The 21,529-nt window shown below is 43.3% G+C and overlaps 1 protein-coding gene across 1 annotated transcript; it reads left to right on the top strand.

Moving 5' to 3' along the window:
* The first annotated feature begins 184 nt into the window (after positions 1 to 184).
* On the top strand, positions 185 to 15,154 carry FAM20B (family with sequence similarity 20, member B). The gene is made up of 7 exons (XM_009874450.1): positions 185 to 561; positions 3,838 to 3,924; positions 5,964 to 6,073; positions 8,137 to 8,308; positions 11,046 to 11,237; positions 12,916 to 12,975; positions 14,637 to 15,154. Exons 1-7 carry the CDS (start codon positions 185 to 187, stop codon positions 14,866 to 14,868), a joined length of 1,230 nt encoding a protein of 409 aa, XP_009872752.1. The 3' UTR covers positions 14,869 to 15,154.
* Positions 15,155 to 21,529: the final 6,375 nt, after the last annotated feature.

Genomic DNA, 21,529 nt, shown 5'->3' on the forward strand with positions numbered 1-21,529 from the left:
TTTTGTAAGTTTGTGTTCTGTTTATTTTTAGGGGTGCGAGAAGATGCTTCAGTGCTGATACCTCTTCTGCAACGCAAGTTATGAATGAAACAAATTAACTGACATCCCTTCCTCACCCTGATCTACGATAGACTTCCCGTAACGCTTGGAAGAAAGGGTCAGGGGAGAAGGGTCGAAGGTCACCATGAAGCTAAAGCAACGAGTTGTGCTGTTGGCTATCCTCCTTGTCATCTTCATTTTCACAAAAGTTTTCCTCATCGACAACTTGGACACCTCAGCTGCCAACCGGGAGGACCAGCGCGCCTTTCACCGCATGATGGCAAGCCTCCACATAGAACTGGACCCCCGGCTTGACCATACGTTGCAGTCCCCTTGGGAGATTGCAGCCCAGTGGGTGGTGCCCCGGGAGGTTTATCCTGAGGAGACGCCTGAGCTGGGGGCTGTTATGCATGCCATGACGACAAAGAAAATAATAAAAGCTGATGTGGGATACAAAGGGACCCAACTGAAAGCTTTGCTAATACTTGAAGGAGGACAAAAGGTTGTCTTCAAACCCAAGAGGTAAGTATTGCCTTTGGTGACTGAATTCGTAACTGCTTTATGTATTTGTTTTTTTCTACTCTCCGTGATGTTGCATTAATGTTTCAGTTGCAAATTGACATGTAAAAGAAAAGGCTGCTCTGTTATTTGTGAGGCAAACAGTATAGAGCCTTGCTGGTGCTCTAGTACCATTATGTTGCTGTGCCAACTGTCTCTCAGGCTTGCATAGCTTTAATGCTCAAAATGGCCTGTCCTTAGGTTAAAAGAATAACCATTGTGTTCAGTCCTGAGGGAATGTTGGTTAAACCTGATGTTTCTGAGCAGTATCTTCCTGCCTGTGGAAGTGCAGGTTCTGGCAGCGTGGAGACAAGCGTTGCATACTCTTTCTGAGCATCAAAGGGATGTGTCAAACTGCCATGAGAGAGTGAAGTTCAAGAGCAGGGAAGGAGTGAACGTTGTCAGTGGTCTTCAGAGTACATCTGACTGTGTGGTGTAGCCGCATGAAGACTGCAAAAATGGCTTGGTAGGTCAGCGTGAAAGCCCCTGAGTTTCCCATCTGCCGATAGCGAATGCTTGAGGAGCAACGTAAGAATGGGCGGGTGGTGATACCGACTTGGTATGGCTTGTGTTTATGATGATCCGCAGGGAAATTTGACATGATGGAACATTTATGAAGGGTCTTGTGCGTGTCTGTAAAGCTTTTTGAACTATTTGCCTTGAGGGGCAGGAAAGGAGAAGAAAGATGGGAAAAAGTAAGACAGGTGTGTTTTTCGGAGTGCTCTGCAAATATGAGATGTTGTCATCACATCTCTCTCCAAGGAGTATTGGCTTGAGCAATCCTGAAGTTTTCCTGTCACATTAATGAGTGATTAGAGAATGAGGAAAAAAAAATCTGCCCTGCACTTCTTGAGTTCACAACCCTGTCTCTGTAAATTCAGTGACTGGTCTGGCTGGAGCTTCACTGTGGCACTAGGCCGTGTTTAAGCAGCATGAACCTTTCCCGCAGAAGTCTTACAACGGCGCCTCTTCCAATAAATGCAGTAACAAGACGTGGCATTTCTGTACAGCTTTCTGTAGAAGTGCGCACTGTTAAAGCGTTTCACTGAGCACTAAATTACATTCCCATAATGGAATGTCTGTGCAAGTGAACACATTGACTGTGCTCCGTCGAGGACATGCGCAGCTGGGAATGTTTGTGGGAGTTTATAGAGCGTGGCCCCAGCCATACTGGTAAACCCGTGTCCTGGTCATGATGGCTGAATAGGTAGAGTCTTGTTCTGTCACTGCAAGGTAGTCTATTTAACTAGCTTTAGACCTGAAAGATAGGTCAAAGTTACTACTAAAAAACATTTTGAGAGAACTTACTGGTTGGGAAAGAACGAATTCTCTTGTTGTCGTCTTTACTCTAGAAAGGACTAGATGCCTGCAGTGCATGGAAGCGAGAGTTTGATTGTGTTTTACCTGTAAGTTTTGGCTGTGCGGCTTTCAGAATGTGACCATGTGTTGCGGGTTAGGGCTGGGCTGGCCACTAAATGCAGACAGATGCTCTCTAACCCCCTCTCCTGCCCCCTGAACAGGAAGGAAAAGGGAATGAGGCAGAGAGACTTACAGATTAGGAAAGAAAATCTAGAACAGCTTTAATGGAACAATATGGAAATAATAGTGACATGATAAAAATAAAGAGCTATATATGATCCCCCTGATGCTGCAGAGCAGGCGGCACTGGGGAAGCCCCAGTCTCAGCAGCGGCGGGGAGCTGGATAAGGGAGCTGGATTCAAGAAGTCAGGATCCAGATCAGAAGCAGGAGGTCAGATGGAGTCCTCTCTGGACAGTGGCCATTGCAGAAAAGGGAGAAACTCTTGTGATCGCTCATTTTATCGTAAATAAGACGTATATGGAATGAAATACTCTTATTGGTCACCTGTCCTGTCTATTACCCCCCAGAGGTGCAACCTTTTTCTTCACTGTGACCCCTCTCACTACCCGGCACCCCCAGCGTGGCACACAGAGCCAGCAGTGGCCTTGGTCACTGTAGGAATAAGTATCAGCAAGAGCCTTTCTTCACCCCAGTGCCAGGCAGTGACTGCAACCCTCAGGTGTTATCACTGCTCGTAGCAGGCACTGTCTGCAGAAACACAGTGCTGACTTCAGAAAGTGCAGCCTCTTAGAAGAGACTGAGCTGGAAAGTAAAAATCGCTGAACAGAACTGGAGTTTTTAGCTGAAACCAGGGCACAATGTTTTCAAAAGCTTTCTGTAAGTACGTACAGAAGACCTGACTTTGAGCACATCTTCTGAGGGCTGGCTGTCTCGTTTCGTATTTACTTGAAATGCAGCAGCCGAAGTTGTTAGTGATTTATAGTTGCTACCATCACATGCCAGTGGTGTATGTGAAATAAAATGTTTGTTTGGTGTAAGTTTCAGTTGGTGGGAATCTGTCAGATCCTCCTCTCAAAAACTCCGGATCATCCTGCACTGGTTGATTCTCTTTGGAACTGCCTTGCAGAGAAGCTAAACAGCTTACAGAATTCGATGCATAGATGGCAATGAGAAAATAAGTAATCTAATTTGGCCTTACTTTTGAAAATATATGGCACTTCACCCGTTTGCTTGGTATTGATTGTGATTATTTTATGCTTGTCTGAAGCATGCTTGTCCAAATCAGTATCCAGACCTGATACAAATGTCATGAATCTCAGAAATTTGTGTTTTCCTTGGCTATTTAAGCAACATCTATTAAAAAAGCCCCCCACTTCACAAAAATATAGCATTGTTGTTGTAATGAGCATCTAATTTCTATTACTTGCTGTTTATTATGCCTTTTGTAATAAAAGGGCCTTTTTATATCTAGTCTTGTCCTCAGGTTCAGGCTTGCTGATCTTTCAGCTACTGAGGATTGCATTCTGCATTTCTTCCACGATACCAGATTTTACTTTCATGTTAATCTATGATCTGTTTTAACCCCCAAATCGTTTGGGGAGTTGCTACTTTCCAGGATACAGAACAGGGTGACTATTTATCTGGGCCTATGCTCTTAGATGTGACTTGGCAAATGGTGGAATTAAAACTCATTAGTTTGAAGGGACACTGTACATTACTGACCTTTCCTCCTTACTTACTTGAACAGTCTGTGTGCTATTTAACCTCATTAATATTTTTTCCCTCTCTCATTGGCAGTCATTTTGAAAGTGACCCAGAGTCTGTTTAACATAGAACTGCTAATGTACTTGTTACTCTGAACAGGAAAATGGATGGCAATCCTGCGTGAATCACTTTATTTGACTTATTTCAATTACAGATATGCCCGAGATTATATAGTGGAAGGAGAACCATACGCTGGCTATGACAGACACAATGCAGAAGTGGCGGCCTTTCACTTGGATAGGTATGGAATTACTGGGTTAACTAGTTTTATGGTCTCTGGTAAATGCTTTTTCAGAATTGGGGAAAAAAGGAGTTCCTTGAATAATACACCTCAGATGTGAGCTATTTCTACTCAACCAATACACCATGTTGAAACCAAAAATAAAAATTAACTTTTCTGTGCAACTTCATTTCGAACTCTGTGCAAGATTTTCACATTTAAGATTTTTGAAAGATTTGAGAGGAAGAATGAGCACTAAAACCACTGATACTTCATATTCTATGGAAGCAAGAGCTTAGCCAAATTCTGTGGGAGAGCCTGAAATGCTCAACGTATGTGCTGAATTAATGTCTGGCACACTAAAAAGTTAAGTCTGATGTCTAGACTAAATGTGAGTAAGTGCATCCTGGAGGAAAAACGGCTGTTCGTGTATGAATTGTATTCAGGGGTACCCAGGTGGTTTTGTGAACCTGAGCTGGAGATGCAATTACCAGAAGAGGAAATACTAGGAGAAAGAACACCAAGCATTGAATGCTAGTAGTTATGAAATACTTCAGTTTGATCTGGAATAAATGAGTGCAGTCTTGGTCTCCTCATTATAAGAGGACTACATTAGCACTTTGGAGAACATTTCTGAAGATAACAAAAGATGTGAATAATTCTTAGTGAAGAGATTTAAAATCTTGAGAACGAGAATAAGGAGGGCCAAATATAATAAAGAATAGAATGGTTGAACTGAAACTGAGGTTTCTCGGTTGCAAAAGGCTCGTCACTGTGGCTGAATTCATAGGTGGTAGAAGATGTAGTTAGTCCTAATTTATTGTGGAACTCATATAAAATTAGCAATTCCATGAAGGTTTGGTGATAACTAGTTGTGTAACCCCCATTCCTGCCATTGCAGTCTTGAGGTGGTATGCCAAAATCAGGCAAAATTAGACCGAAAAAAAAGATGATGTAGCCGCATGTCTGTTGCCCATTTGTACTTTCAAGAAACACACAGACTTCAGGTTCCCTGAAAGAGCAGTGATCAGCCACAATTCAAAACCTCTTTCCAGTGTCCAAACCCCTCTTTCTTAGCTCTTCCTTGCTCTTTATTTGGTTGTGGGTTGTGCTGGCTGTGAATTTGGTCTTTATGCATATGTGATTTGTTCAGGCAGATGTTTCTTAGAGGTGTTTTATGCTTATGGAAAGGGACTTACTCGTTGAATGTCTAAAAATACTTAGCAGCTGTTAGAGTGGCTCTCCCAGTATCTCTGTGGAACATAGGTTGTCCCTTTTTCAGAAGGGACAGTCCTTTTTGAGTCTCTCTTTGAGATGAAAAGATACTGAAAGGGTATCAAAAGTGTATTAAGAGAGTTGGGGCTGACATTGTACTGATGTTTGTCCTCCTCTTTTTAGCGCCTTTTAAATTCCATTACAAATACCCAAGTCATTTGTGGTCACAAAGACTGTGACAGACAATGAGAGCAGAACCTGAATCTTGTGCCTGCAAGTTTTACGATTGTTCTTCCCATCTCTGTTTTTTTTCCAGGTGCTTCAGGCATTCAGTTTTGCTCTGCCGTTCTCTCTTCCCTTCTCCTCTTTCATGCCAAACAAAATAACTCTCAGGTTGTTTACTTTCAAGTAGAATTGAATTGGTCTCAAACATAACACTTTAATAGATAGTAATTCCCACAAATTAGAAATGACCTTTCCAAGTGACCAAAGGCCACATGGCTGCTGCTACAGACTCTACATGAGACGGATAATGAATATTTCTGGTATGCGCTGGGATTTCTGAGAGTTGGAGCATTGTGTATCCTATGTTGCTCTGCTGCAAATGCTTTAGTAAAGGAGTGTCGCGGATGGCCTGTATTGCAAGTTTAACATCCAGGCACCTAAGAAAAATGAGTTTCCTTCCTCTGCCGTGGATCAGAGAGGAGGTTGCTGCAGCATTCTGACTTTATTCTTTGCTCTCTGACAGGCAATGGCACAGAGAGTGTGGTGGTATTTTATTTTGGTTTAGAACTGCTGCCTATATTGCAAAGTCTCATGCTGTGTTTTTTTTCACCTCAAATTAGAATTCTGGGTTTCCGACGAGCTCCGCTGGTGGTCGGCAGGTTTGTGAATCTGCGTACAGAGATCAAGCCAGTAGCCACAGAGCAGCTTCTGGGTACCTTCATGACTGTGGGTAAGTGGATTCCATGAATTGTGCAGTCCAGTAAAGCAAAATGTGTTTAATAGGGGAAAAGAGCCTTGAGAATCTGACACGGATATAAAACAGTTAACTGTGATACAGGAAGCCGAGAAGTCTCTGCCAAGGGAGAGCGTAATGCTTATACAACCCCATTTGGTGGGGAGGACGACTTGGTTTTTCTCCACATGGTTTTTCCTGTGTTTTCCCTCATGCTGCTGTTACAGATGGGATTTATTTTTTTTCTTTTGTGAGTAAGAATTTTCCCTCTGCTGTCAGGGGTGGTTAGAAAAGTCTAATTATAGACTTAAGTATTCAGCGTGAGGACAGCGGTGATTTGGAATAATTTATAGAGCTGATGTTTCAGTTCGTATTAGATGTTGTTTGTGCTACGTCAGAGTCTGCTAAGCATTCGTAACTAAATGTGTCAGAACTTCCCTGTGTCGTTTACAGTAATAACGCAGTGAAGAGCATTTAATGGGAATTATTAATTTCAACTCCTACCAGGTGGTCCTTAAGCACCAAGAAGTGAATTATGCTGCAGCCTTAACTCCTTCAGGCTTTTATAAAATATCCAATTACTGCTTTTTTTTTTTTTCCCCCCCTAAGAAGACTCTAGAGATGGTTTTCATTACAGCTGATAAATGTGTGTGCCTGTGTGTATTTCTATTACAAGCACTGTTGGTTGTCTCACCTACTAAGTTTGCCTATAATCTGTAACTTTGAGATGAGAGCTAGCTCTGTCTTGCCAAACTTTTTGCATTCGGATTGACTGTCTACCTCAGGCAGACTTGACTTTTTCTGATTTCAGCCAGGATAACTAAGCAGTTTTCTGACTCAAAAACGTATGGCTCCAGAAGTTTTCATTGCCTTAGATTCCTTGGAATTGCCTATTCTGCAGATCATGAACCAAAGAAATGGGTGGATCTGGGGAGAAGTTGTGATGCCTTGCCAACCCAAATTTGACAAGTTTCGGAGGCTTTGAAGGAAAGATAACTCATGCATACTGAGTGCAGACTTGCTGAAGTTGCAGCTAGAATCTCAGAGAATTCCATCTCTTGCTTAGACCTGTGGCAGGCTGTGGATAGGAAGAGAGACTTGCAGGGCTTGCCATACAGATAAGAGATCTGACCTGCTGCAAGCTCTGTGTTAAGGACCGTGTGTCTGATGTCCTTAAGTTGTCTGCCTGGGGTAGTGTAAGCATAAGAGCCAGGTCTGGATGAAGGACTTTAAAAGCTGGCTTGCAGGGATTGTGATACGTAAGGATCTTTCAGTGAGCTGGACCTGGTTTGGGGAGGATGCTGGATGTAGAGCCAAAGGAAGAAGGGACAGGGGAGTGAGACATAGTTAAGAATATTGTGGAAGAATATCTGTGAGGAGCAGGAATTAACTTGGCAACAAGGGTCAAAGGCAGGTTAGAAGGGTTAAATAGAAAAGGTTAAGCTAAAAATGTTGATCTAGGCTATGTAGATTACACTACAGGCTGTGCAGGCATTAACGGACTAAAGACTGCAGAGTTTCATTGCTCCTCTTGGAAGAAACTAATAAAACTTTTGACAGATCTGCATTCCTAGATTGTGTAAGAATGACAACTTGTTTGTTTTTAACCTGCTGAGGCAGGTCTCATGGCATGAAAACCATTTGAGTACTCCTTGGTCTTTTTTCACTTGTCTCTTTTTGGTCAACTTTTTGAAAAAGATGAGAAATCTGACACGTGAAGTATGAAATATAAAAAACAAGTAGCGCTAAGGTTGCTCAGGCAAGGTCCTAAGGACTAGGCAGGACTATCAAAAACTTGTTGATAGTACAATGATGTATTGACTCTCAGTGTGATAAAAGCATTAGAAAATCTAATTACTCTCTCCTTTGAATATTAGTCTTTAGTCTTGCTTGGAAGGAATAGCTGTCCCTTTAATCCCTTTTGAGACTCTCCTCCTCAGATAGGAAGCATGAGGCCATGTGCAGTGAAGGCTCTGCTGCTACAATCTGCTCCTGAATTTCAGTTGGCACCCCCTTGATTGAGTTCTACTCTTCTGATACCTCTTTTTCTTTTTTTTAAGGTAATAACACCTGCTTCTATGGGAAGTGCTACTATTGTCGGGAAACAGAACCAGCTTGTGCAGATGGGGACATAATGGAGGGGTCAGTGACGCTGTGGCTACCAGATGTCTGGCCTCTTCAGAAGCATCGGCACCCATGGGGTAGGACTTACCGTGAAGGCAAACTTGCCAGGTATGAGAACATGGTAGGGTTATTCTTTATACGTGGCAGTTTGTACTAGAATTACCCTTGCAATACAGTGGCTAATCAAGGAGGAAGTGCTCTCAAAACCTAGAGTTTTGCCAACAGGTTTCTTGATATGACAGTAGAAGTCAGGAAGTCTAGGGTGAGATTTAAATTGAAATGAGCAAGAAAGGAATCTTCATTGTTTTCCCTGGTAATAAGTGCTGTCGTTTTCCTGCTTCTTGCCTGGAGCAGAACTCCACCATGTAGTCACTCCAAGCTCTGAAGATAGTAGGATTATTTAAGTTGGAAAAGACCTCTAAGGTCATCAAATCCAACCGTTAATGTAGCACTGCCCCACTGAACCATGACCCTAAGCACCATGTCTGCATATCTTTTGAATACCTCCAGGAATGGATGGTTCTGGGCAAGCTGAAACTCTTGTGCCACTAGACCTTCTTTTGACAGTGTGCCTCTCTGCAGCCCCCTAAAGTATGGTTGCACTGTGCTATCTTCTGCCAGGCCTGATTTCATGGTCCTTGTAGTTTTAAGAGTTTTCGAGCTGATTTAGCTCAAGTAGATAGGCACTGAAAAGTTCTTTGCTTTGAATACCATCTGGAGTTGGTGACCGTGCTCAGCATCTACAGAATGCTTTTAGAGAGCAACAAACATGGGATCTACCAATCTGCACAATAAATGTAACATGTCTGAGCGTTTGGGTCGGAGATGTTTTTGCCGTGACCAGAGCAAATGGTTTTGAGCTTAGTAAATTTTTCCAAGTGTGTGTACTGTGCAAGTGATTAGAAAGGGATATTTTAGATCAAGGACTAAAAAATCTATTTGATTTCCAATGACAAGATTGTTCTCAGAATCTAGTCCAAAGGCTTCATTAAACTGTCCTGCAGTATTAAATGTAGTTTGATTTTTGAGTAGCAGGTCTCCTTTCCAACAGATCAAAATCAGCTGTATTTAGTACTTGGTAAATTGCAGTACTGAAGGGACCGAATTTCTTGGAAATGTTTCTTTTTTTTGAGGGACTGCTTTTCATGATAAACTGCCTACTTACACAAGAGTTTACCCTGGTAGCTAGGCTGATTTGATATTGAGTGTATTTTAAACTTGCTTGCCCTTGCCTCATTCAGATGAGATTGCACAGTTCTGTTGTTTTGCACCTCGTCGTCTTGCGCTTTTCACTTTGAGAGCATCAGGACAATTAAATGTTCTAGATGTCGTGCTCTCCTTTTTCTGCATTTGGTAATTATGGAAAAATAACTCTCTAGCAATGTTTTTCCTGATCTAGCTGCTTCTACTCTGTCTTGAGTTGATCTTTTGAACATGATTCATATACTCACATTAGTGTGCATAATTTTTAATGGATGTATAATAGATAAAATCCCTGAAGTCCTGTGCTAATACAACAGAAATGATCAGAAATAATTGTTGGAGTGAGGTCTGTCTTGAAAGACTGAATGGAAAATGAGAAGAGAGAGCCTGGTATATCTGAAAAATTATTGCAAGGAGATTAAACGCTGACCTAAAGTAAAATGAAAGAGAAACACTTGAAGGAGAGAGGGATGTAGCGTAAAATTAATGTATCCAGTTCAAGAAATAAAAGATGCTCAGACTTTGGCCTTGTGGTTTTGTGCTGTTTGTGTGAGTTGGAGCTTGGTGTGAAAGCAAGAGGGAGCTAGAGACAGCATTCGAGAATTGTATGTGACATATTAACAAAAAGATTAAAAAGAGAAATTTTTGGCTGCTCTGATTTGGATAACAGAAGGAAAGATGGGATGTTGGGAGCTTAGGCTCCAGACCTCTAGACGATGAGGTGGGGTATGCAGCAGTTCTACGGGTTAAATTCTGATTTTCTCTCTACTTTTATGACTCTCCACAGTTTTGAGCGTGTCAGCAAGTCTCTGGATTGTGATTCCTCTGTTTCCTTTCCCAGGCCTCAGACAATTTAAGGCATTTCCAACTTAATTGCTGTTTTGTGAAGGACTGTTTCAGTCCTTACGTGGAAGCTGTTACAGATGTACTTGCTGTTTAGGTTGACAGATGGAAGGGATATACACCAGACATTTGGCTGTTTTGGTGGTGATGTTGGATAGCTCTGAAAACTGTAAAGAAGAAAACGAGAAAAATTAAAATCATAGCTTTGGAGTGTTGTGAAGTGGCATTTGTGTTATCAGACCACAAGTACATGCCTAGGTTACAGGTAGAAAGGAGAGGAGAGAAAAGAGGAAGCTTGGAAACTTGCCAGCAGAGAAGATGACATACTCCGGAGGATGTTGTTAGTAACTGTGATGAGATTTTTTGCATTGGAAAGAAAAAAATGAAGAAAGTCGCTGGAAAGCAAGACCGATGGAAGGAGGTCAGAGCAATCCAGATGGACACAGTACTCCAAGCCCTTAGTTAGGAAGTTAAGAGGGGCAAGTCCTGACAGGTATCTTGCCATGAGGCTGCCTGAGTTGTGAGCAGTGAGGACGCAAACTGGCTTTGTTTTCTGTAGGGGGATAATTTGGAACCTTGGACTGAAGCTTGCTCCATATGCAGGGTTGTTACTACAGGATTTACTCATTCAATAAAACACTTTTGCCTAGTTCACTTCTCTTTATTTAGCCTTGAATGCTGTGCTCTCCTTTTCTTTATGAACCCGTAAGTGAATAAAGGAGCAGCGGTAAATACTGTTGATTTGCGATGATGCAGTGTTCCATGAAGATATAATCTGGTGTCTCTTGATGGCCCTCAGGTGGGAGTATGATGAAAGCTATTGTGATGCTGTGAAGAAGACTTCACCATATGACTCAGGCCCACGACTCCTTGATATCATTGACACCGCCATCTTTGACTATTTGATTGGGAATGCCGTCCGGCATCACTACGAGAGTTTCCAGGATGATGAAGGAGCCAGCATGCTCATCCTCCTGGATAACGCCAAAAGGTGAGCGTAAGGGAAATCCTGGTGGCCAGGCAGTGGCAAGCACAAGGGCATATATTTATCTGCTCTCTGTGTTGTCCTTCTCTCACTGATTTTCTCGTTAATACCTTCTGTGCTTAAAATTCGAAGCTTTTGTGCTTATCAGAAATCACTCACCAAGTATTAGGGTCCTTCAAAGGCCACAGCGCTTACCTGTGCTCTAGATACAATGACTGCTTTGGACAAGGTTTTACTCTAAACTACAGAATCTCACAAATTAGAACGGTACAACCTTTTTCCCCAGGCAATTTTGAAATGTTTACTTGTGTCACCTGGAAAGCCCCTCCCTTTTATGCTTCTAATCAACCCTAATACAAAAAAAAACGAAGCGAACTTTACTATGTGTATGTTTTTAAAATGTGAGTTGTTCTGGCTTTCCTATGTTTTTTTCATGTTGGCTGGCATAGTTTAAGTTAAAAATCTCCTCAAAGATACAGCCTTGTTTAAATCATAACAATTTGTTTCCTGTAGTGGATTCCTTCCTTCCTTGCTTGCTTCCTAATTTGTCTGCAGTAGTTGAGTATTCTGTCTATACATCCACCTGTTCGGACATAATGCTTCAGTTATGTCAGCAGGATGTTTTCCACCTTGGGACTGCTTAATTATTGTTGCTTTCAGACTGCTTTAGGTGAATTTGGCAAAATTTGCTCTGGGAATGTGTTGGGAGGAAGTTAATGTGTTAGTCACTGGAAATGAGTATGGTAGTTGAAGGTCAGAGCTTTCATTTTTTGTACATGCTTATAATGTTATGAAAACATTTCTGGTGGGGCTTTGCAGGCCCAGAGGTAAATTGTTTTCCATCTCTGAAGTAAGGGATGAGAGGACAGGTTTTTCATAGTGTCATAGAATATGTCAGGTTGGAAGGGACTCGTAAGGATCATGGAGTCCAACTCCCTGCTCCTTGAAGGACTACCTAAAACAAACCATACGACTAAGAGCATGGTCCAGGATGCTCCTTGGTGCTGTTGCCACTTCCCTGGGGAGCTTCTGTCAATTTTAAAGCTACTACTAAGAGAATTATCTGAGCAGCATAATGCCAAGCTCCTAGAGTTATCTTTATTGAAGGGAAAGTTCTGTGAAAACACTGTTACGAGGGGCATGAAACTATTAAAAAAATCATATGTTTAGATGAAGCTTGAAATAGTGTGAAATGCTTTAGGCAGGCTTCCCTTAGAAAGCATGAGCATGAAATGTTAAAGTTGATCATCTTGTTAGTTGAACTGTTGATCTAAGTTTGGCCATCTGAACCAGCATGTGGTTGCTATTTCCTTCATCCCCTTTCCAGCTGTGTCAGATGGGCAAAGCTCTTGCTCTCTGTGTCCAGAATACCAGTTACTCCCTCTTGCTGCTTCACAAGATGAGCGAAATTTCTGAACTCCTCCCAAGTTAGTTTTTAGGGTGCCTTGATCTGGTAAATAACTGGGTACACTGGTATTGCTTCTGTTTACCTGGTACTTTAGCTGTTGCTGCTGAGAGTATGTCTGCAATTGGTCGTGGCCTGTTTATATTGTAATTTGAATGATTTGATCTGTTGGAGCATGAAATTGCCTAGTATTGATTTATTTTTTAGTTCTTTACAAATCTCTTGATACTGAAAACATTAAGTTCAGCTGATTCACTTGGTTTTAATTTTGCTCTTCAGCTTCGGAAACCCTGCCCTGGATGAAAGAAGCATCTTGGCTCCTCTTTATCAGTGCTGCATGTAAGTGAAATGCCGGGGTGCTCTTCGCTTTACTTACGCAATTGCTGCCCTTAAGTTTGCAATATAATTAAATTCAAAGCCTTCTGGCAACCTGAAAACGTTCATTCGGGTACGTAGCGCTTTGCCTTTTTGAGGTACTGTGTTTGATATATTGTCACTGCTCATGGAGCTGAGGAATACATTTTTCTTAAGGTGGCAAATCAGACGGTAGATGGTAGGAAGTAGTCTTGCCTCCAGGTCGCTGGTTCACCTGTATCCTTAGTCCCTGTGACAGGTACTTTGCAACTGTCAGCCGAATAAAAGTTCACATCGCAGTTTGAGTTCTCCCTGACAGAAGCTAAGGACTCACCGTGCCTAGCAACTTAACCACCTTCATTTCCAAGTGGTCTTTCTATAAACAAGACTCCAGGGGGGCTTCTTTCAAAGGGAAGTTTGGGTTTTGCAGGATTTTGTTTCTGTTTTGGCCTTCTCAAACGTGTTTTTGTTCGTTTTATTTTTAGAGGCTGTGCTTTGTTGGTTTCTGTTTTCTGTGGCTGCCCTCTCACCAGGCCATTGCTACTTCTCATTAACAAATAGACAAAAATAACAGGAAGAAAAATACTGATACATCCATCTCCTGCCTCTGTTACTTCAAGATAATGTTAACTCCTTTAAGCTTCCCAAATTAAGCATTTAGTTGAGAGTTCCTTGAGCCTATCCTTAGAGGGTTCTGTCTCCCAAATTCTGTGGAACCTGGGAGCTCTGCAGAAATCTTGAGCTCTCCCCTGTGCATGCTACAGTACACCTGGCCTAGGTTCTGCATGTTTCTTGCAGAATCCATACAGAGAAAAATTCAATGGTTTTTCAGATTCTTTAGTCTTCCTGTATTAGTTCTAAATGCATTTTTGATTTCTGGTTGTATGAGGATCTTTTGTAGTCCTAAATTCTCCCAAATGCAACCAAAAGAGAGGTTTATCTATGTGAGAGACTTTGCAGTTTCCTGCTCTTCAGATACCCATTCTTTCCAATACAAGACACATGCTGTATAAGAATTCATATGTGTAATTGTTTTAACTATAGATTTGTTACAACAGTTGCTTATATTGCTGGTTTCTTTGGAGGCCATCAGAAGGCGAGAGTTTAGACCAGTGGTGCTAAAACCCAAAAATTTGGTGGAGAATACTGAGAGACTTCACCAACAAGGCAATTTAGATGGACTGACATAAACTCAGTGGCCAGTGAAGCAGAAGAATCACTGCTATGTTCACTTTCTTGGAAGTTCGCTCAACTGACTTTTTTCCCTTGTGATTGATTGTTGGTCAGTGATGCTGTTCCTGAGGTGACGTGAGGTTTGTGTTTGAATTAGCAGCCAGACTGTTGATTTTCTTTCCTTTTCAAAGTGTGTCTGGGAGGCCTCAGGAGTGAAGAACATCCTTGCTGGCAGTTGCAAGTGTTCCCATATAACCTAAGGATTACGTCACTTTAGATTCTTTCTTCTTCACCTTCAGTTTTCAAGTTTCCCTTAGATATTTCATAGAAATCAATATCCCATCCCCAAACCACTTCCGCAATGGCTCTGTTCTTGCCGTGACGGCCTCCCTCAAGAGGTTGGCTTGGGTATTGCTGATGGGGCTTCAGCCTGGACAGTGGTATGATAACGTGTTTGTTTCTTTCTTTTGCAGCATCCGGGTTTCTACATGGAACAGACTCAATTACCTGAAGAATGGAGTACTGAAGTCTGCCTTAAAAACTGCTATGTTGCATGACCCCATCTCACCAGTGCTTTCTGACCCTCATCTGGATGCCCTAGACCAGCGGCTTCTCAGCATTCTGGCTACAGTGAAGCAGTGCACAGACCAGTTTGGGCCAGACGTTGTGCTGGTGGAAGACAGGATGACGCTGTCTCATTTGTAATGGTAGCAGAATACAGATAAACTCCTTTTTTAAAAACGAACCACAGGAAAAAAAAATGATAGAAAAACAGCACAATCAGTTCGGAAAGGCTGTGGCCAAGATGAACTGAAAGAAACAAGAAAGCTTCTGAGCCAGGAAAACAGGTGCTGCTGGCTTTTACCTTGCGCTGACAGCAGGGAGAGGTGGGAAGTTGGAGCCTCAGAGTGGCTCGGTCCCTGTAACGGCATCGTGGCTGTTGTGGCGTGCCCATTGCCGGCAGTGGGCATCGCGCTGGCTGGAAACAGCTTTGGTGCTGGTGGAAGCGTGTTGAATGCAGACACTAATTTGGGGACTGACTCTAGAGGGAATGACTGGAGATGAACAGTACCAGCTTCTCCCCTTCTCTTCCCCTCATACACTCTTGTTGAGTTTCTGTCCAATTCAGGGTTGTACATAATCAGCGGTGAGCTGGTTAGGCGTTTTACTGCTTCTTTCTCTAAAGAGGAAGTGGTGAATAAATAATTATTAGACTGAAGAGTCTTGCCACCTCCCTAGGGGTGGGACATTCTTCTGAATGCCGTTAGGGGTGGAAGAGGGAATCTCCGCTGCTCAGTTGTCTTTTCCTTGATAGAAGGCTGGGAGAGGGGTTTGCCTCGTGATAACACTTCAGTGTTTTCACTGAAGTCCTATGGAAGATTTTATCCACAGGGTTGGAGATTTAGGGGAGGACAGAAAAGTTATACAGCACTTGGTAATTAAGGGATTAAAGTAAATTTCCATGTATCCTGTCACTGTTTGCCACTTAGGAGGAATCTGGCAAGGTGTGAGTAGAGAAAATACCCTTGCAGTATTGTGTCCATGTTAACCAAATTTTTATTATATTGTAGCTGAGGAGGATGAGAGAATCTATCCTTGGAAGCAGGTTCCATTTGGTGAGGCCCTATTTAGTGTGGGGAAACCTGGGCATGTTGCACTGGGGAAAGAGGCTTCCCTAGGAACCAACAGCTGCATGCAAGGCTCTGAAGAGCGAAGAGAACCCTGAGCTGTGCTCTTTCTTTTTCATCTTGTGTGGAGGGAGCTTCGGGCCACTTGATGTAACTGCAGCTCGGTGCTGCTGTTTTGTGGTTGCTGGCAGTTTCTCAGTCCCACTGAAAGCCTGGCCTGGTTTGTGGCAGAGCTCTGAAGCTTCCAGCACTTCCAGTAAGTTCTCTACCTTCCCCAGCTGCTTCCTGCAACCCCCACTATGATGTTCTGACTTGGGGGGGATCATCCTGGTCCTCACTCCTAATGGCTTCCTCGGAGATAAGGGAGAGTTGGTGTAAGTTGGCTTTTCAGGGCACGCCTGTAACACTTGTCCAGTGCTAGTCCTGTCACCCTACAGCGCTGTGTCAGCCTGCACTGCCGATGGGCTCCTGGCTGTAAAATTCATCCCACTGGCAGTAGGTCTGAATCGATGTCTTCAGAGGGCAAGCAGCTTTGTCGTTACATTTCCAAACTGAACAGCTGTGCATTGATATTCAGTTGGGACACTGTGGTCCTTAGAAGTAAGTAAAGACCTTGCTCGCAAAATGATTGTGTGCTATTGGAATTGAGTAAGAGCAGCAAAATGTTAGTTTAAGACCTTTTCCTTGATTTGTCTGTCAAAACCTTCACAGCTCTGCCGTAGCGTGGCAGGCAGATAAAGAGCTGTTTCCTGTTCTTGCACCTGCTGCCATACCTGATCAAAGAAGTGCTAGTGAGAGAGTTTATTTTTAAAATGCAGTTTCATTTTGTTGGAAGTCTCTTTGTCATTGCACGAGCAGAGTAGCTTGAAAGTAGACCACAAATGTTTGCCTGAAATGAAATTTTATGTTCTTCTAGCTCTCTTCTGGACTTGGCCACATCAGAGGCCTGCCCCCAGAGTCAGAACGGGATCTGGAGTTAGTTACTGGTGTTGCTGGCCACGACTGTCATGCACAGCCAGCTTTTAGGACACCGGTGTTATGTGTGCTGCTAGTGCCTGTTTATCACTGTACTTGATAACACAACACATGCTTTAGAAGCCGTGGGCCTTCGGTCAGTTCAGCCCACTGGCGTGGGCCATGCCTTGCAGATCGCCTTATGCCAAGGCGAGGGTGCTTGGCCGATGGCAAGTGTGGGCAGGAGCCACGCGGCGATTGCTTGCCCCAGGCCCTCGCTTGGCTGAGCAAGATGGTTTTGGGAAGCGCTGTGGGCAGCAGTTAGGTGGTTACTGGCTGCTTTTACTCTAAAGAGGAATAGGTTCGTACTGAGGCATTTTGGTATAAACTCGTTTCCCAGGAAAGGCAAAGACAGTGGTGGCGCTTGCAGGATTTTTAAAAGCATGTTCTCTCTGAGCTTGATCGTAAGCACTTAATGTTTTGGGGAAGGATCTATGAGAATTGGAAGTTTTGATTTATATTTGATTGCTCTTGATCATTTACATTTGATTTAATAATGGATTTTAAAAAAATAACCTTTCTGTCTTTATGAAATTAAATTAGTGTTGTGGACTTGCATATTGCCTGCTCATGGGGCTCTAAGCTGAAGCTGTTGCACTTAGATGGAACATGGGGATAAGTTTTCCCCCAGTGTGAATGTCAAAGATTAAAGCAATGTTGTGGTTTACTTGTGAAGAAAGTGCATGAAGTCCAGCATCATCAGTAGGAGGAAGCAAGAAACATTGTGCTTTTTTCTTCTTTTTTTATGTTTTTTGGGTTTTTTTGTCATATTGATGCTTCTGGTCACAGTAAACTCTAGCACTTGGTGTTTTGCAGCAGGAAAGAACAGTGAATTCCTCTCTTACCCAAAATCAGGAGGATCTGATTCTGGCCTTAGGATAATCCCTGGCATTCTGGCAGTGGTCATTATTTTGCTTGAATGTAGAACTATGAAAGATCTTAAATTGTAATCATTGCAAAGGAAATAAGAAGCAGCATCCACATGCAAAAAGGCTCTGCTTGAATCTCTGAAAAAGTGTCGTCCGTGAGGCAGGTGCTATGCTCCATCGAGGAGGTGTTCCCGACACCACCTGATCCTTGTTCACTGTGCACACTGTAGTCCATTGGCTCCAGGTGTTACAGAATGGTTGTGTTGTGGATATTAGTAATAGCAGAGTGCTTGAAGCACGGAAATCAAGAACTAATTAAAAAAAGAGCATCATCAGCCACTTGCTATTTATCTCCTCCTTCCTAAGTCAACAGCCGGGCTGAAGGAAACACTGAAGCCAGCTCCTCTTCCAGCAGCTAATGAACTGGAGCGTGTCTTGCCAAACAAACTTCAACTGAAAAAGTACTAATTTATTAAGAAGGTAATTTATTTGTTCTGGCAGCTGGAGCGAGACGCTTGGAACAGACGCCCCTCTCAGAGCTGTCGCAGGATTGCCCCTGGGAGCAGCTGCATAAGTGGAGGTTGCTAATAAGAAAACAGTACGCAGTCATGACTTTCTACTTGTATCCCCCCCCAGGGTCAGATTCCACATGAAGCAACATTGTGTGAATAAAGATTTTAATAAAGCAACATTGATGGATTGTTTTAAGACTCTCTCTCTCCCTCTCCCCCCCCATCTCTCTTGTTCTAACATGTGGCAGGCTGAATGTTTAAAGTGCGTTGCCACTGGTGTCTCATGGACATGCCTTCACTGATAGTTATCGGTGGCATTTTTTCCAGTCATGTGTTTCCAAGAGTGGGGTCAAATGTGCAGGCTGTTTGTATGAGCCTTGTTGGTAAGGGCAGAAGAACACACCCAGCTTGAAGTGGTCTTCAGGAAGCTTCTGAAAGTGCGCCCCATGACCCTGCATGTGCCAAGTCGTCGGTTGTGTCCTGGTAGGTTGGTTTTGTTGTGACGGAGGAAGGGATCCGTATGGAGTTGGCAAGAGACATAGGTAGAGTTGGCAGGTTCATGGTTGGCTTTTATTGAAGCCCTTTTATGAAACGGGGCAAATAAAGAGCCATCAAAATCCGTTCCCACAGAGTGTAGGTGTTTAACGTGGCCATATCAGAGCTTCTTTTTGGAACCCACCCAAGGGAGTTTTTCACAGGTAGGAGAAGATGCTTGAACTCCGGAAGTCTGAAAGCCGAGGAAGCCACTACGAGCTGCTGAGAGCGTTCTTCTGAGGACAGCATGAGCTGTTGCGAGCCCCGTACGGCTTTCAGGGACAGGACACCGCCCCAAAACCGGAAAATGCGGGAATGGCCTTGGACCTGGCCTCACTGGCATCAGCGCAGTGATGGGAAGTGACCGAAGGCATCTGTTTGTTTGGTTTTTTTTAAAATTAGAGCTTCTCAGTTGAAACTTTGGACTTCATCATTGCTGAATTCTCTAAGAACTAGGGGTTTGGAGGGGGGTTATTTTGGAGGTTTTCAGGGGGAGGATGTTCTGGGTTGTGGGGTTTGCTTGTTTTGGTTTGTTTTTTGTCTCAGCATTGTGTGGTGACAATAAGTTTTCATATCTGTCTATTTTTGAAGTGGCCGTTTGCTCAGGGAGCAAGACAGGATTCGTGCTTGTGTGTAAGCAGTTCAACAACTTGCAGAAACTGCAGATGCATTTTAGTTTGAAAAGAGTGAAATAGCTACTTTTGAGACCTGTTTTTGCAAGCATTTTGTTGTGTAATTTTGGAGTGGTTTGCCTTAGTAACAGGGTGAGAATTCACGTAACTGGAAGATTTTAAAGTGTTCCTGATTATGTAATGAACATAATTTGACAGAGGAATGAACAGAAACAACTTTGAGCCAATGAAGAACCAAAGGGTCTTGAACATTAGCACTTTCCCTGAATTCCTTTCAAATTCTTTCCCCATAAATTTTTGTTGATTCTAAAAATCAGAAATGGCTCCCTTAGAGTCTGCTTGTACCAAGGTGTGTCGGGGTGCTGAATAAGCCACACATAAGCACATTTTCGTGGTGGTGTTTTTATCTTCCTGTTTAGATGGCAAGACCCGACTGGACCTGAGATCATGGCTTTTTAATCGAGTGGCTGCTGCTCACCAGGGCTGCTTTGAAATAACCAGCTGTGGGGAGAACATCTGTGCGTCCCTGTGTCACCTTTGGGGCCTTGCAGATCCCTGCAGCTGCCTCCTTCTGCAAGTTAATGAATGCTGTAGTGTTTGAGATCCAGCAGAGGAAGCAAAAAAAAAAGAAAGAAAAAGAAAAGGGTATAATCTACTATAATGTCCTAGGGCATTGACTGCTGTGCTTCCCAGCCTCATCCTTCTCAAGTCAGGTATGAGCAAGTTCTCCTCAGTGTAGCACAAGAGCATCAGTTCCTGCAGCTTCCCTTCTAATCCACGGGGCTATTTTCCTCCCCGAGGCCCCACAAAGGGAACTGAATTATTCCTAGATGATTCCACCCCCACCAACACTTCAGTGCCTTGTCAACCACAGAGCCAGGTCAAGCAGGGTATAGTTGGCAGGTTCCTAAGCAACTGTTTTTATTTTCCCCTCTAGCTCGTAGGATGGGCTGCGCTCGAACGAAGCCGATAGCCCAGGAATTACACCGTGGAGCTGGTGTGGTGTTGGTCGGTCAGTCAGTTCATTTTTTAGAATTTGCTTTTTTCCTTTGGAACGTGGAAGCATCTCTTTTTTTATTAAGTCAGTCCCTTTCAATAAGCTCTCTTCAGCTAAAGCACTTATGACCAGGAGGATAGAGATTGAATGTTACAGCTATGAATTTTTTTATAAATGTGTATAAGTGCTTCAATTCTGGTGCTTCAGCCAGTGTTCAGAAAGTCTGATACTAGTTTAATTTGTTATAGCCACAGTGAGTTCGATTTTTTATTTGTTTGTTTTTTTTTTTAATGTGCACAGATTTTGGTTCTGTTCAAGTTACTGCAACTGGTGTTAAGGCTTTAAACCTCACTGTTTATCTTTCAAGCTGGAGGGGGCAATTATGTTAATGCCTGCCTTTAATACCAACGTGTAATATTTGTAGCCACCTGTAGATGGTGACATGCTCCGCTTCATGACTCAGCCCCATCCACCTGGAGGAATGAATTGCCAGCCTGGATGAATTACATATACTATCCTTTTTTTTTAATTATTAGTTTTCTGAGCACATGGGATAACACTGAAATTCTTTCCAGGTCCAAAGCATCTTGGCTGTGTCTCAGTAAGTTGTGGGTGGACTTGTGCTGATGCTCAGTAACTTTCAGAGGTGTTAAGTTCCTTTTTCAGTAAGCCAGCAGTGGGTACAGCTTGATGCAAAATGCAAGTTATATGGGGTGACCCACTTTTCATCTCCCCCAGACAAGGGATCCTAGAATCTCCTGCCAAAGCCGGGCCAGCCAGCCCTGCTTCCCTGCACAGGACCCATTGTAGAGCTTGATGGAGAAACTGGTTGCTGGTGGTGAGCTTAGTGGTGGTGGTAAGAGTTGTACCTCAGCTCTCGGATCCCATTTCGTGGTGGATCTGTGCTGCTCTGAATGTCTTTTTCCTGGCTGCCTGAGCTGATGTCGGGAGGTTCTGGTGTACGAAGATGTGCTGGTGTCAAAGCAAACGGCAGTGCGGCTCCAGGTGGGTCAGTGAGGAGCAGCACATCCCGCGTCTCAAAGGAGGCGTGTCCCAGAGCCAGCAGCAAAACCACTTCTCAGAGCTTCCCTCTTTGCTACGCACCGCTCCTGGCCCAACGGGCAGCGGGTACCGGCGTGCGGCACTCGGCAGCTCCCGTGCCCGGCCCACCCGCTGCCTC

This window comes from Apaloderma vittatum, unplaced genomic scaffold (assembly GCF_000703405.1).
Source record: "Apaloderma vittatum isolate BGI_N311 unplaced genomic scaffold, ASM70340v1 scaffold27148, whole genome shotgun sequence".
Taxonomy (NCBI): domain Eukaryota; kingdom Metazoa; phylum Chordata; class Aves; order Trogoniformes; family Trogonidae; genus Apaloderma; species Apaloderma vittatum.